We start from the raw sequence: 15,236 nt of genomic DNA on the forward strand, positions 1-15,236 counted from the left end.
TGTTTCCCCCACTTCAGTCTGCCCAGGCTCCCTGCCATCAGTCCACTCTCTTCCTCGTAACACATCAGCTTCTCCGCCAGTCTGGCTCAGTGTTGCAGCTCCAGGGAGCTACTGGGACACCAAAAATGACAGACTCTACCCAGGAGGTGTTGGAAAGTGAGAAAATACTGAGGTCCAGCACGTCAAGTCTTTTTAACAGGAGGAAAAATACTGGTGGCATTGCTCACCAGTGCCATTGATAGCTTGCATTATTAACCCTGGATGGTGAACAAAACCATCACATTTGCTCACTTCCCTTCAGAACCTCTTCTCTGTGTCCTCCAAGTGGAGGTTTCTGTCATACAGTTAGGTGTGTTATTGCCAGGCTGTCTCACCACAGTAGCATCCCCAGGGAATCCAAACACTCCTGTGAGGTTTTTAAATCCCAATTTCACATTTGTGGTTGCGTTTATCTGCAGTGCAGGTGAAAAAATTATACAGTCCACCCCTTGGGGCCAGGAGAAAAGAAATAGAGAGAATCTGGGGAAATCTAATTTCTCACTTACTTGCTGGGGTGGGGGCTGTGATTTGGCTGCTAGAACTAGGTAAAAAAAAGCCGTTGAAGTCCGTGTGCTCATATACCAGGAATCTGATTCACCTTAGGGTGATAATTATGCAAATTGAGAATTTTAAAGGTTGATTCAAGTCAGACTGTGTTGCTCACCTAAGAAAAAAATTAACTGTCTTTCACTGCAGGACCTAGCAAGTCTGAAAAGAAAATGAAGTTAACAGTGAAGGGTGGAGCAGCAGTAGACCCTGATTCTGGTGAGTGATAACAGTGCCTCTGCCTGCACCACCCACAGTCTTCAGGATGCGTGATGGTTTGCAAAATGTTTTTTTCTGTGAAAGGATGAGGGTTCCATAAAGGAGCATGAATTTTTAAACCTTCTTCATTGCTGTCAAAGGAAGCATATTGATTGGCATCTGATGCTGGATATTCCAGGATTTTCTAGCGCAGCTTTCAGAAGGACCACTTAAACTAAGGCATGCACCTTGTTCAGCTTTAGGATCTCCTGTCAGTGGAGTGAATAAAGGCCCAGCCAGCAGAGGACACAGGTTTGGCATGAGCATCTACTGATGCTGCTCTCCAAACCTGTGGTGCATGGATGTTCTGACAATTTGTACTGCATCCAAGGCCAGCCTTTGGTTTTCGGTCCATTTGCTAATGGGACACCTGCAGAGCTGCATCTCTCCTGAGGATTCCTTCTGCTGGTCACACCGTGTTTGATCTTAGATTTTATATCATCCTCTATCAAAGGCTACAATTTTTTGCCCTCTAGTTCGGGTTGATGTTCACTCCAGTTTATCTAAAGGTGTGTGCTCACAATTCATTAAAAGGAAAACATGCTCCAAGTAGTTTTGAATGAGCTGTGTGGTCACTGTTTTTGCAGTATTTTTGTTAAATCACACTGCTGCGTGAAACACTTGGATGAGTGCAAATGCAGGAAGGAGAGCTAAAACAGTAACCTCCTCCTCTGTGTTCTAATTTGTTTCTCCTCTGCAGGTTTGGAGGATTCTGCTCATGTCTTTGAAAAAGGTGGGAAAATTTTCAGTGCAACCCTGGGACTAGTAGATATTGTGAAAGGAACAAATTCCTATTATAAACTGCAGCTGCTAGAGGATGACAGAGAGAACAGGTGAGTTTAGTTTTCCCTCAAAATACTTTTGTTCACTTTTTTCTAATAAATACTGGATTTTTGACACTCCAAAAGCCAAGTATGAGTAAAATGTCTTTGGGGAGATAACAGATTGGTATAGTTACTTGAAAAAAACCCCACTACAACACAAACAAAAAACCCCAAAAAACTGAAAGAACTTCTCCAAACCTACCAAACAAGCCACCCATGGAGAAATCTGATCTGCATGGAGACTTCTTTGTCGTGTTGACAAAACCTAAGGTGGGGTTTTTTCCCCCATATTCTCTAAGTTAATCTTGTCTTCTAATTGCAGAGCTGTAACCTTGGGAAACAAAACCAGATTCTGGCTGTTCTACCACAGTGTAATCCTGAATTGTGTGCCCTGAAGCATAACAAAATGCATGAAATAGTCAGGAGCTGATCGTGTGTTTAGCTTTCCAGTCTCATTGGGTGCATGGCAGAGCTGTCCAGTGGTTGCATTGCTAATTAGATGAAGAGATTGAGAGGGTTCTTTAAAATGAAACTGCCCCTGCCAAGCACATAAATGACACAGAAATCCAGGGTAACAAGGACCGTGGTTCAGCTCCAGATTTATTGCACTTTACCATGTTTGTAATAAGCTTTTGTTGCTGCCTCGTGTATGAGGTTGTATCAAGTGTGGGATTCAGTACGTGGAGGGATTTCAGTGCCTGCATTTCATATGTGGCATATTGGAAAGGTTGATTGATTGTATCCTCATAAATACTGCAGAAGCTCACCCAAGGCGGTGTCAGTAGTACAAACAAATACTTGATTTACTTCTGGTTTCTCTAAAATGCTGAACTCTGGGGCCCGAGGCTTAAAGATGCGTTGTCTTTGTTTTTCAAATATATGACCCGAATAGTCTGAAGATTTGTATTTGCAAAACATTAAGATTGAAGAGATGTTAGCCTCTTTTTTCCTGCTGGGCACCCATTTATCCTCAGGGATGTAGTTCTGGTGTGTTAACACTAGGCATTTTTATGCCAGTTCTAGGACATATGGTGACTCCTCTGTTGATTTCCCACAATCACAGATAAGTGAGTGTGTTCCATAAAATTAATGGTATGCCAATGGCTGATAGCACTGGAGTAGCTGATGCCTGTTCTTTTCTCCCATTCCATTTCTCCAGATACTGGGTGTTCAGATCCTGGGGCCGTGTGGGCACTGTAATCGGCAGTAACAAGCTGGAGCAGATGCCATCAAAAGAAGATGCCATCGAACAGTTCCTGAATTTGTATGAAGAGAAAACTGGCAATTCTTGGCATTCGAAGAACTTCACTAAATATCCCAAAAAATTCTACCCACTAGAAATAGATTACGGACAGGTAACCCTGAAATGCCCCACTCCCAGGTGGAGCATTGTTGAGATTCCTCGCTGTTGCTGTTCTGTTCTGTGCTTATTCTTGGATCGCTTGCACTTAACAAACCAGGGGAATGAAGTGCAGCTGTTGCATCTTTTCTCTGCTACAGGAGAGAGCTGTAGATCAAGGAGTACCATCCATTAAAATAGACCTGCTGGGAAACTAAGGATTTTTCTGTTATCAGATCTGATGTTCCTTCAATGCTTGTTCCTGTTTACTCTGTAATTTTAAGGATATTAATCTGAATTTAATTCAGCAGTCAGTTCACATACATTCTGTCTGAAAATGTATTTTTTTTTAAATTTAAAATAGATTCTACTCATCTGTCTACTGCCTCCAAAATCCTCCCAAATGCTGAAGCAACTCCTATGCAGCATTTCACTTAATGCACATATTGAGCAGGCTGAGAAAGAGAAATTATTCATTGCCAGTAAGATTTGGCTATTTAGACAGCTAAGCTAAATAAGAATCCTCTTCCTTCTTTCCAGTGGGGGTTTGTGTGTTTATTTAAAGGCATACCTGTAACCTGAACTATTTTCAGACTAAATAGTTGAATGCTGTTAATAGCTATAAGGTTGCTAGAGAACATATTTTCAAGACATTGTGTTTTCCTGTGGCCAGATTAATGGATGTCATCTTCCAGTGCAAAGCACTCGAAGCTTGGCTTAAATTCTGGAAATTTGAATATTGCAGTGGCAAAGTGTCTGTTTCAGTGTAATATACAGTGTTACTCAAAGCACCTGGCTGATTTATTCATGTAAGGCTCTCTCCATGAAGGCATTGGGATGGTATTATGGCTAATTGATGATTCCCGTACACATCTACAACAGTTTTTATTACAAAAACTTGGTGAAACTAGTTATTACATCTATTTTGTCATAAAAGCAGCAAAGTAAACAGTCATTTTTTCATATGAAAGTCTCTATGCAGCAGAAAGCTTGCAGAAAAAGTAATTAATACTTGCTTGAGGTGAAGCAGAGATGCAAAGAGAGTTCCTATTCCCTTCATTCTTCCTTCTGCTTGCTTTTTACAGTGCCATCTCTTGAAATAACATCTGCCAAATTACTGAATAGGTAGTTTTTTTAAGCCCACTTTGTTCCAGAATGTCAGAGCAGTGTCCCACGCTCCCCATGAACTTCAGGCTAGTCATAGTATGCACACACTAAATTGGTTTTGAGTTGTTGCCATGGCAGCCAGCCTGTTACTTTTATCCTTTGTGATTTTGCTAATTCTGATACTATTTTTACCTTTCAGGATGAAGAAGCTGTCAGGAAACTGACAGTAGGTGCTGGGACAAAATCAAAACTTGCTAAGCCAATCCAAGATCTTATTAAGATGATCTTTGATGTGGAGAGCATGAAGAAAGCAATGGTGGAATTTGAGGTGACTACACACATTCACGTTTCTCCCTTCTAACCTTCCATCATGCACAAACAGAAGCAAGTTCTTTGTAATCCAGGGTGCTTCATACTTCCCAAAAGTCAAGTGTGAGTTTTAGATCTGTCTTAAAAAAAAGGCAAGAGCCTGTCTGGAATATACCAAGCCCTGGAAGTAGTAACTTAGTAATGGCACATGCAGTTCTTAAAACACAGGTGCATTCTTTGTCTATCAATGTCTTCAATTTAACAAGCCTATGAGAGAAATTGTGTGCCAGTCCTGGGATCAGTAATCATTCTGTGGTTTTGTTTGTTTGTGTTTTTCTCCAGTCACACGTGCATAGTGACTGCTGTTTGCTGAATGCTCCTAAAGTATTAATACAGATAACCAGTGTGGTGACACTCCTTTTTTCTAAGCAGGGAGCCACATTTCGGGGCTGGGAAGTGCACAAATACCATGGATTTAGGTAGCAAATGAGATGCAATTCAGACTAGAGAAATGCTGCCAGTTGATACATGCACTAATGGAAGTGTTTCATCAAAGTCCAGATCCTCTTCTGCACAGGGTGGACTTGAGATTGTTTCAGTTGTGTTTCTCATTTGTTCTAATAAAACTCTATTTTCATCCATTCTTCTTTCCTCCGTACTTCTTGATCAATCCTTCTATCAAGCCTTCAGAAAGTGGTTTGGTAGCATGATCTGTCTCTCGCACTGTTTTACTGGTTTGTAAACAGTACAAACAAACAGCAGAGATCCTGCTGTTTGTTTTAAGGCAGCCATTCAAACTAATTCTAAATAACAAATTTCAGGTTTTTTCAGCCAGCTTAGTTCTCCTGCCCAAAGACTTCATATTTAAGTTGCTGCTCTTTGCTCTCTGTATCATTATTTGGTGTATCTACCTCTCGGAACAGCTTTGCACCATTTTCTGCAGTTTACCTGAAAGCTTTCATGGCTTGCCCAGCATTTTATAGTACCTTGGGTTAATTATGTTCTCCTATATCTTCAGTGGTGTTTTAAATCAAAGTCTTGTAAAATATGAATAATTTTTTGTAACTGGCTAAAGACTCTGAACTGATCATCATCTCATGTCATTTGGTTTTGTAGAACCCTCTTGAAACTATGTTAATTCACACCATCTGCAGATCTATAGCAGAACTGAGACTCCAGATGGGCCAGTCCTCCTATTAGATTTATCTTCCTGTACTGATGCTGCTGAACAGCTGTTTTCTGTTAGAGGAAATAATATTTTTTCTGATTAGTGATTTCTATGTGTCCTCCAGAAATGACTGTTTAGTTCCTTTAATCAGCCTGATCATAAGTATTTTGTTCCATCCAGGCACCTCTTGCTTTGCCAGAACTGTAGCAAATTCTTAGTCTTTCCATTGCATGACAATGGATTTATCTGATGTATTTATCTTCCTGCTTCTAACTTAGCTTTCAAGAATTTCACCTCACCAAGCATACAGGAGTTTATTACAATTACCTATGTCATTGTTTTAGATGAAATGGCTTGTTAGAGGACTGAGTCTACTCTAGTGCTGTGCCCTCCCTTGCCTGGGTGGAAGGCAAACATCTCCCTTGCCTCTTGTGATGATCCTGGTGCACACATCTGTGATGCAGAGCTAATTCTTCCCATTGCCCTCAGTGCACCTAGCAGTAATTTCAGTGCTGTTGTTTTAGGCCCAGCCCTTTGGCTGCTGTGCTCCTTTGGCACATATAATGATAAAGCTTTGGGTGCAGTTTAGCTTTAAACCAGAGCTTAGCTCTGGAGGACTCTGTCTACCTCCCGTGAGTCATAGGAGATTCCAGCCTTTGGCTGTTTGTGGGCTCTGTCGGAATTGTGCTCCTAAATCACGTGACTGGGGGATGTTTTATTTTTTAAGTGTTAGTGTTTGTGTGTTAGTTATTATATGTGTTAGTTTACAAGTTTATATAACTTAAAATTATTATAGGTATTACAATTATTATAGGTTATTCTGCACATCCAAGTTAAGTGGCTCATTTTACTTTTATGTGTCCTGCATGATTTTTCAGCTAATAATGACATAATACAGATTGGTACAGGTGGTACTCAGCAAGAGAGTATTGGCCCCGAAAGTTTGGGAGCTATAAATCTATTGCAGATTGGTTTTCATTAGAGTATTAATCTTGGCTTTGTGCCTCTCATGTCCCCAAGTCAAGATCAGTTTTGAAGCCTGTCTTCCCTCTTGCAGCCTATCTTGGCTTTTCTTGGTATCTGGCTTTAGGTATGCTTAGCTGTCACTGAAGGTGAAAGTTCCTAAGCCCAGTACAAGATGGAAATCTCCATGCAAAATCACTTCAGGTCTTTCATTCCAGTGTCTGTGGCTTAGAAGAGCCTTCTGAGTTCATCTTGCAGAGAAGATTTGCATACAGCTGGGTTTCCTAGATCCATAGTGGATAAATAATGTGGGACTTAGCCAGACAGTGTGTGACAGTCATGGTTTCATAGGATCTTCTGTCCATGAGCTAAATCTTAAATCCATCAACTTCAGTAAAAACTAGTTTGACCTGCAAGAGTGTGTGGTGAGTACTGTCAAGAGTCTAGAGGGTGTAAGTATAATCTTTCTAAAATACTCCACTGGGCTTGATTTTTATTTAACGTTTTTGCATTCAGATGGTCCTTTAACAATGTAGGGATTTCTAGCACTCTCCCAAGATCCATCAATACACAAAGAAAACCAACATCTAAATTAAATCAGTGGATAAATGCGGGCAACCAAGACCATTGCTTTAACTTAGTTGAGGGGTTTTGGCTCATTTTTCATAAATGAATATGAAGCACCTCACAGCCTCTTTGCATTTGACCATTGATAATTGTAGGGTAAAGTTGGGAGAGGGTGTCTGGATTGTACCTAGAGACACAGGTGATCTTATGAACAAGAATTACTTCATTCAGTTTGCTTCTTTGCCAGCCTTAAGTCTATGGTTACTTATGTGTTCAAGGAATGCATCTGACATGAGGTTAATATTAAACTTCATGCCAGACACTTAATGTCCTATTTTTGTGTTGCCCTAGCATGTGTGCTTGGCTTCCTATTGCAGTATTCCTTTGGTTATAGGATGTCTTCTCAATGGTGTGTCCTTCTGATGTAATTCCTCAATCCACAGAGTCTAAAATGTTTCCATTCTTTGTGTGGTCAGTCCTATTAGCATGGAAAAACTAGTTCTCTAGAAACCAGAGAGGGAATGCTGCAGTGGTTTAAATGTAGCGAAATTTGGGTTTAATACTTATATCTTTATCAGATTGACTTGCAGAAGATGCCACTGGGAAAACTGAGCAAGCGACAGATCCAGAGTGCATACTCCATCCTGAATGAGGTTCAGCAGGTGAGCATGAAAGAGATGTTAGAGCAAAAAGGGAATTCAGAACAATTCAGGGAATTGATCTGGGCTCAGAGTGGGGTGAATGCTGAGCTGTGCATATAAAGATCTGTGCTTTCTCTCTGGAGAAGAGGATGTGGCTTCCATGGGTAACCAGTTAGTTCTCTTCACTGTTGTACCAGTGTGGGCAGTACTTGGGTCTTTCATGTTTTTATAGCTCAACCTTTAGGCTGCACCAAACATAAGTGGCAGTTGAGCAAATGAAGCTGGTGCCTTCATCTAGTAGTGAGCTGGTGTTTCCAGCCCAGAGAAGTCTGTCAGAGGATGAGAATAAAGGTTGACACAGGAAAGGGTCTGGTTTGATAACGTTGCTGTATTTACACATTGCGATCTGAACCATTCCAGAATCACTACATAGTATTACCTGTACAGATTGCAAAAATGTACCAGCATAACCCATTGTTTTCGCCAAGGGCTCCCTGGCAAAACATAGATACAGGAGGTTCTTCAGTTGTTAGAGTAGACCAGAACCTTGACAGGGATATGCACCACTTACAGATCCTGAAGACTTTATTTTGCGCTCCAGAAACATAATCCCAATTGAATTTTTCTCATACACAATTCTGTGTATTTCTGTGCAAATGCTGTGGGTTGCTGCATGCAAGACACTTGAACAGAATTGCTCTTTTTAGTCCTGTGAGAGTTTCAGCACGAGCACTGTATTGCTGCTCCTGTGTTAGTCCTTAAGTATCTTGTGTGTTTTTATTGCTATGGAGACTTAGTCTTAGTAATTTTCTTTGGTGCTTGTTGTCTTGTCTAGGCAGTTTCTGACAGTGGTTCAGAATCCCAGATTTTGGACCTCTCCAACCGCTTCTATACTCTGATTCCTCATGACTTTGGGATGAAGAAGCCACCTCTCCTAAATAACTTGGAATACATTCAGGTATTGACTGGAAACTGTGTGTTGTTGGCAGGCAACAGGTCTTGATGTCAGACATCTAGCATAGAGAATATGTGAGGTTTTAACACTTATTTAACTTCATAAAAGCACAAGGTTAAAGTAACTGTTCAAACCTTACAAACAAAAAGATATTCTGAAGAAAAACAAGTTTAACCTCATGCTTTCATGAGGTTAAACTTCATTTTTCTTCAGATTCTTTTTGTTTGTTTATGTGCATATATCTGGGTAAATAATTATATGCATAAGGTATTAGAAGATAGAGATGTTACGTGTCTATATCTGTGTGTATATTTTAATATATTTTGGGGTGTATATATGATGCCTTAGGTCTTCAGGCATCATATATGTATTTAAAGACAGTGCTGTTGTGTTATTAGATGGCACCATGTGGCCTGTGATTGTCATAAACTTTTTAAATTTGGGGTATCCCAGACTTACTCTGAACATGTCAAAGGCCTAAGTAATATAACATAACCTATTTAAATCCTTCAGGCTAAAGTGCAGATGTTGGACAACTTACTTGATATTGAGGTTGCTTACAGCCTTCTCAGAGGGGGAAATGAAGATGGAGATAAAGACCCAATTGACATCAACTATGAAAAGCTTAAAACAGATATTAAGGTAAATGAAATAAAAGGCAAAGAGTGGCTGTGAATATAAGCTGATGTCCTGTTAGTTTGGAGCAAAACAAATCACCTCAGCTGTAACTGGACAGATGTATTGGCACCGAGATGGGTTAAGGAACTGGAGCATGTGTTCAAGGAGATGCAGAAAGAGCTGAGCTGTTTTGACCTGGAGAAAAGAAAGCTCAAGGGATATTGTATCAATATCTAGGATACCTGATGGGAGAAGGAAGGAAAGAAGACAGAGGCAAACTTTCCTCAGTGGCTTCAGTGACAAGAGGCAATGGGCACAAATTGAAATATAGGCATTTGTGTTTAAACAAAAGAGAAAGCTTTTGTTGGTGGTGTTGTTTGTTTTGGGTTTTTTAATTTGTTTACTCTAGCAGTGGTCAAACACTGGAAGAGGTTGCCCAGAGAGGCCACAGAGGCTCTATTCTTGGAGGTGTTGAAAGCTTGACTGGACTCAGTCCTTGGCTGACCCTTCTTTGAATAGTGGAATCGAAAATCATCTCAGTTTCAAGCATTTTCTCAGACATTCTAGCTAGGACTATATTTCCACCTAAATGGTGGAGGAGGTTTAAAGGGGGCAGTTGAAAGCATAGGGTGGATGTTGTCATGTTGTAAGATGGCTGCTACTTTGTGTGCTGAGGAAACTTCTCATTTGCCTCTTTGCAGGTTGTTGACAAAGATTCAGAAGAAGCCAAGATTATCAAACAATATGTGAAGAACACTCATGCTGCTACGCACAACGCATACGACCTCAAAGTTGTGGATGTAAGCTGGGCAGTACTGGGCTTTATCTTTGGCAGGATGGACTATCCTAAGTTGACTTGCTTGTTTGCAATTGCCTTATATTTTTTGAGTAGCTTACCCAGTTTCCTCTGTTGGGGGATGATTTGATACAACATTTCCTTTTAATTAGAATAGCAAAAGTCTAAGCAGAGATGAATCTAAGCTTAATGAGGTGTTTTTGCTTTCGTGTATATTTATTTTAATTTAATTTGCTTCAAAAGGAAGGTGGAGGAATAATCATCTGAAATTGAGCCTTAGTTCATTGATTGATTTTTTCAGAAAAATAGAGCCTCATGAAAATGCAGAAGAAAAGGTGGAGAAGTAATCAATACGAAGTACTTGTGTGATTGCCGCTACCTCTTTTTTGCTAGCATGGCACAGCAAATTGCAAATACTAAAACCCATCCTGATCAATTTCCCTAGCAGATCAATGTACATTGCGGATCGGATGATATTTTTTTTTCTCCCCTCTGATGAGTTGCATGAAGGTAACGGTTTATTTGCTTAGTTATTCTTTTCCTCCTGTCCCCTTCTGAACTGAAGATCTTCAGGATTGAGCGTGAGGGAGAGAGCCAGCGTTACAAGCCCTTCAAGCAGCTCCACAACCGCCAGCTGCTGTGGCACGGCTCCCGCACCACCAACTTCGCCGGCATCCTCTCGCAGGGTCTGCGGATAGCTCCGCCTGAAGCTCCTGTGGTAGGTGAAACAGATTCTCTGGCTGCCAACACCCCTGTGCCCAGAGATGGCCACAGGCAGGGACAACTTAAATAAGGGAACTTCTGTGTGGGGAGGGCCCTGTGTTACCTGCCAGCATTCAGACAACATTGTGTCCCCCAAGTGGGTTGCACACTGGTGTCCACGAGAGCTTGAGTTGCAGCTTTGCTCTCCTGGGAGCCCAGCCAGGTGAATTCAATGCTGCCTTTGTGTTATTGCCCCCATTTTATTTATTTATTTATTTATTTATTTATTTAATTCCTGCTTGCAGACCGGCTACATGTTCGGGAAGGGCATCTATTTTGCAGACATGGTATCCAAGAGTGCTAACTACTGTCACACATCTCAAGCTGATCCCATCGGTTTAGTACTACTGGGAGAAGTTGCCCTTGGAAATATGTAAGTAACTTAGGAAGAGTATTTGCCAAATGTGCTTAATACATCCTCATAGAGGGTGATGCTAAGATTGCAAGCCTTCTCTTCAGTGTGAAGAAAAAGCATGTGTTTTTTCTTCAGAAACAAGATTTGTTTTTTCTTAAAATAAGAGCCATTGTTGCAGGTCTAGCTGAATCTTGTACAAAATGCCAACATCATTAAAGTTAGTAACCAAGACAAATAAGGGCTGTTGAGTTCCAGAAGACTAGAATTTAGATTAACTTTACTTTAACTCATCATAAACTGAAGCCTGAAAAATTTGTGATTTTTTTTTTTTCAACAGAATAGTTTAAGATGAATGTAAAGTGCTATTGTGTGTTCTTTGTGCTGTCCAGGTATGAGCTAAAGAATGCCTCCCACATCACAAAATTGCCCAAGGGAAAACACAGTGTCAAAGGTAAGCATTAGTAGTTCTCGTTGGTAATCTGTAATTGATGGCAGATGGGGTTGTAGCTCTCTGCTTAGCGAAGAAAACTATAGTCACTTCTTAGCTGTACTTCCTTTATGAAGTTGCATAATGTTGCCCTTTAGTTGCATCAGGATGTGTATGTGGTGTTCTAAGATTGAAGTTAATACACTCTGAGTGTTAAGACTGATGGTGCCTGAAGTTCAGGAGGAAACTTTCGTTTGATGTTACACTGGAGAAAATACAAAGTGCATTCTCCAGCTTCTTACTTGCTTTCATTGTAACAATACTGTGTATTTTAGAAGAAAGATGAATATACCAGAAGAAGAATTGTTTAGCTTTCAAAGTGGCTTAGAAGCTTGGACAGAAGGGAGAAGCTAAGAATAAAAGTTCAGATGGAACAAGTGCTCTCGTTACACTTCTATCTGCAAAAAGTGTCATATATTGAAAAAGAAGATAAGAGAAAAGACTTAGATGTCTAATTCAAGCAAAAGAAATGGTAATTGTGACTGTCTTCTCTACCAAGATGGGAGAGTGAAGAACAGTATCTTCAGTAATGAGTGGCTTTTCTTAAACTATTCATTTTGAGAGGCTTAAAAAATCAGTTGCCTAAAATAGAATAAAATATGATTTAGCACCTGTTTCAATACATACTACTTACGTGCTTCTGGATGTCAAATCAGATTTATATTGAAAATGTTAATGAGAATAAGACTTGGTTTGTTGTACTTGTCTGAAAATCCTGTGATGTGCATGTTTTCATTAATGGAGGTAGGATATGAGAGCTACAAATCTCTTCTGGTTTACCTTTGATCATTCAGCTGTTAATTGTCTAATCTGTAAGTAAAATTCTCATTTTTAATGTAGCAGAGTACAACTGCCATAAAGATGGTGATGCTGAATTGAATAAACAGACTGTATTCTTTGTGTTATTTTGAAGATACTTCAGTATATGTGATGTAGTATTTGGCTGGCTGGGTCATTTTCTATTTGTGCAAAGTCTGTGTTTGCCTTCTAGATTTGCAACTAATGTTGTTTTCCCTTTCTAGGCTTGGGCAAAACGGCGCCTGATCCCACAGCCACTACCACCCTTGGTGGTGTAGAGGTTCCCTTAGGGAATGGGATCTCCACAGGAATTAATGATACCTGTCTTCTGTATAATGAGTATCCTTTGCTGTTACGTTGGCTGCACACGGTGTTTGAATGTTGCTACGTTTGCAGGACCTCACTAAGGCCAGTTGGGAGTTTTGCCTCACTGTGTTTTGTTTGTTTTAGATCTGCTTTGGGGAGTATTTGCAGACAATCTCTTCTGCAAGGGGGATGATTTTACAGTTGTTGCACTTAAATTGTCATTCTGCAAAAAAAGGAAACAATGCATGTACCAATAGCTGTTCCCCAACAGGACTCCATACCAAAGCTATTGGAGTGGCCAGGCAACACTGCCCTGTAGTGTCTTGCCCAGGGACAGGGGAGGGGAATGCAGCCTGTGGTTTCACATCACTCCAGTCTGGTTTCTTCTTCATGGCGCTGTGGCAGGCCAGCTTGGCCAGCAGGAGATGGGGCAGCCAGCTCTGTGGTCTTGCGCTCTCTCAACACATCTTTTGTATTTCCCAAACCTCTGCAAGTGTTGAGGTAAGCCCCAAATGCCCATCAGAGATACAGCCAGTAAGTCTCTTTCTAGGCAGAAGTGCTTCCAAATCAATTAGTGCTTTAAATCCACAAGAGGTCATAAGAATACAAATAAGTGATGTCTAAAGTCCCAGCTCACTCTCTTCACTGCCAGTGAAGCAGGTAACCCAGTAATTAAATCTGTGGGTTTGTAGAAACTGCCTTTGGCCTTGGTGAGCTGTTTTCCTCCTACAAGCAGTATTGGCAACACAACTCATGGCAATACTGGTTTTATCTTGAGTTTTCTTAAATACAGCATCTGTCAGATGATGAACTACAGTATAGTTGATATTAGCTGGTTGAGGTAACATGATGTGTATTTATTTTGTTTTACACTTCAGGGTTAGAGGTAAGTTTTGTGGCCTAACGCATTCCAAAACAAATAGGTGAGCTGGGACTGTCTCTGGAAAAATAAGAATGTGCAAACACTGCCAACCGTTATAGAGCTCTTCTCTGTGATTCCAGTTTGGGTTTTCTAGGGGGAAATTAAGAGGGCATTAATGACTTTGTGCTGGAAAGTAGCAACAGAACTGCAATTATAACTGTAAGTGCTGGGTCTGAAACTGCAGCTCTCATCTAGGCTACATGGCTTCTCTGCTTAGATAGAAAGAGAGATGTATGTTGCTCTGACAAAAAATAATTTTCAGGAGGCACAGCCCCTTACTTAAGTTGGTTCACCTGCCTGTCACTCAGGATTCCTGCTGCACATTCTCTAAATGACTTAATTGCTTGTTCCTAACTATTGTATAAAACATTTTCAGATTCAAGGAAAAGTCAGATTTAAAGTTTTGTTGTTTGAGAACTGGTTAATCACACAGGCATCTGTATGGTAACATAAGTTCAAAGGTAAAGTTTCGCTGTGTTTTGAGGTTTTTCTGTGTTATTAATATCAACTACTGTAATTATTCCTTGACATTCTTCCCAGATATATTGTGTATGATGTTGCTCAGGTAAATCTGAAGTACCTGTTGAAACTGAAATTCAACTATAAGACATCACTCTGGTGAACAGTATTTAGAAGCCCTGTTAGAGTTATACTGTAGTTACACTATAGCTTTGACTTCTGACATGCTTATGCATTGACTTCTCTTACCAAGATATCAAGAGCTAAACTGCAGAAGAGATTACTAAATCCTATTTAGTACAACACTTAGTGAAAGTTTTTATATAAAAGTGTGGCAATACATGGACCTGAATTCTGATGAGAACGAGTACCTGGTTTTGTTTTATACCGCTTCTAATTCTGGTGCTTTAAGTGTTTCTTTTAATTGACCAAACTGACAAGAAAGAAAAAAAGAAATTAATCTGGTGTTCTTAGCCAAACAGAGCTGGGCAAGAGCAGGAGAAGAAACTTGAGCATGTTTGTGATACTTGCTCTGTTAAGGTCCCCCCTTGTTTAAGAAACTCTTTTTCAGTTTTCACTTGAATAAACAATAAATGTGCATTTATTTTGAGGTAAAAAAGAATAAAAGCTAATTTCATACTAACAGCTTTATGTTTCAAAACTTCCAAATTGTTTTGGTTTTGAGTCATAATTTAAATGTATTTGGTAGAGTATTCTTAGACATGGTATCTCTCTTGAAGATCAAATGCCAAATATTGAAATCTGTAGTCGTGTTTCAGGAAGTTATGGTGAAATTAAAATTTGGACTTTCCACTGAGACTTCATCTGTCAACAGTTGCTGTGGTAAACATGGAAAATGAGCTTGTGGCTGTTTGAATTTAGTATTAGCCCAAATAAACCTCCTTTAAATACCTATCTTCAACATGATGTAAGTTGGTTGTTGTAGACTCACATCCTAACAAAGCTCTAAGTTGAGTTTGGGCTCAAGCTTCGTTCATCAAGACCTGGGGTGAGGTC

General features: G+C 40.1%; 1 protein-coding gene across 1 annotated transcript in view; it reads left to right on the forward strand.

Annotated features, from left to right (window-relative positions):
* PARP1 (poly(ADP-ribose) polymerase 1) overlaps positions 1 to 15,141 on the forward strand; it is a 32,782-nt gene extending 17,641 nt beyond the window's left edge. Inside the window, exons 11-23 of the mRNA XM_048297868.1 lie at positions 736 to 804; positions 1,544 to 1,676; positions 2,827 to 3,022; positions 4,313 to 4,441; positions 7,699 to 7,782; positions 8,597 to 8,719; positions 9,230 to 9,358; positions 10,036 to 10,134; positions 10,696 to 10,848; positions 11,138 to 11,265; positions 11,637 to 11,698; positions 12,757 to 12,871; positions 14,301 to 15,141. Coding sequence (XP_048153825.1) covers positions 736 to 804; positions 1,544 to 1,676; positions 2,827 to 3,022; positions 4,313 to 4,441; positions 7,699 to 7,782; positions 8,597 to 8,719; positions 9,230 to 9,358; positions 10,036 to 10,134; positions 10,696 to 10,848; positions 11,138 to 11,265; positions 11,637 to 11,698; positions 12,757 to 12,871; positions 14,301 to 14,382 — 1,502 coding nt within the window. The 3' untranslated portion in view covers positions 14,383 to 15,141. The remainder of the gene's footprint in view (positions 1 to 735; positions 805 to 1,543; positions 1,677 to 2,826; positions 3,023 to 4,312; positions 4,442 to 7,698; positions 7,783 to 8,596; positions 8,720 to 9,229; positions 9,359 to 10,035; positions 10,135 to 10,695; positions 10,849 to 11,137; positions 11,266 to 11,636; positions 11,699 to 12,756; positions 12,872 to 14,300) is intronic.
* The last annotated feature ends 95 nt before the right edge of the window (positions 15,142 to 15,236 follow it).

This window comes from Corvus hawaiiensis, chromosome 3 (assembly GCF_020740725.1).
Source record: "Corvus hawaiiensis isolate bCorHaw1 chromosome 3, bCorHaw1.pri.cur, whole genome shotgun sequence".
Classification (NCBI taxonomy): domain Eukaryota; kingdom Metazoa; phylum Chordata; class Aves; order Passeriformes; family Corvidae; genus Corvus; species Corvus hawaiiensis.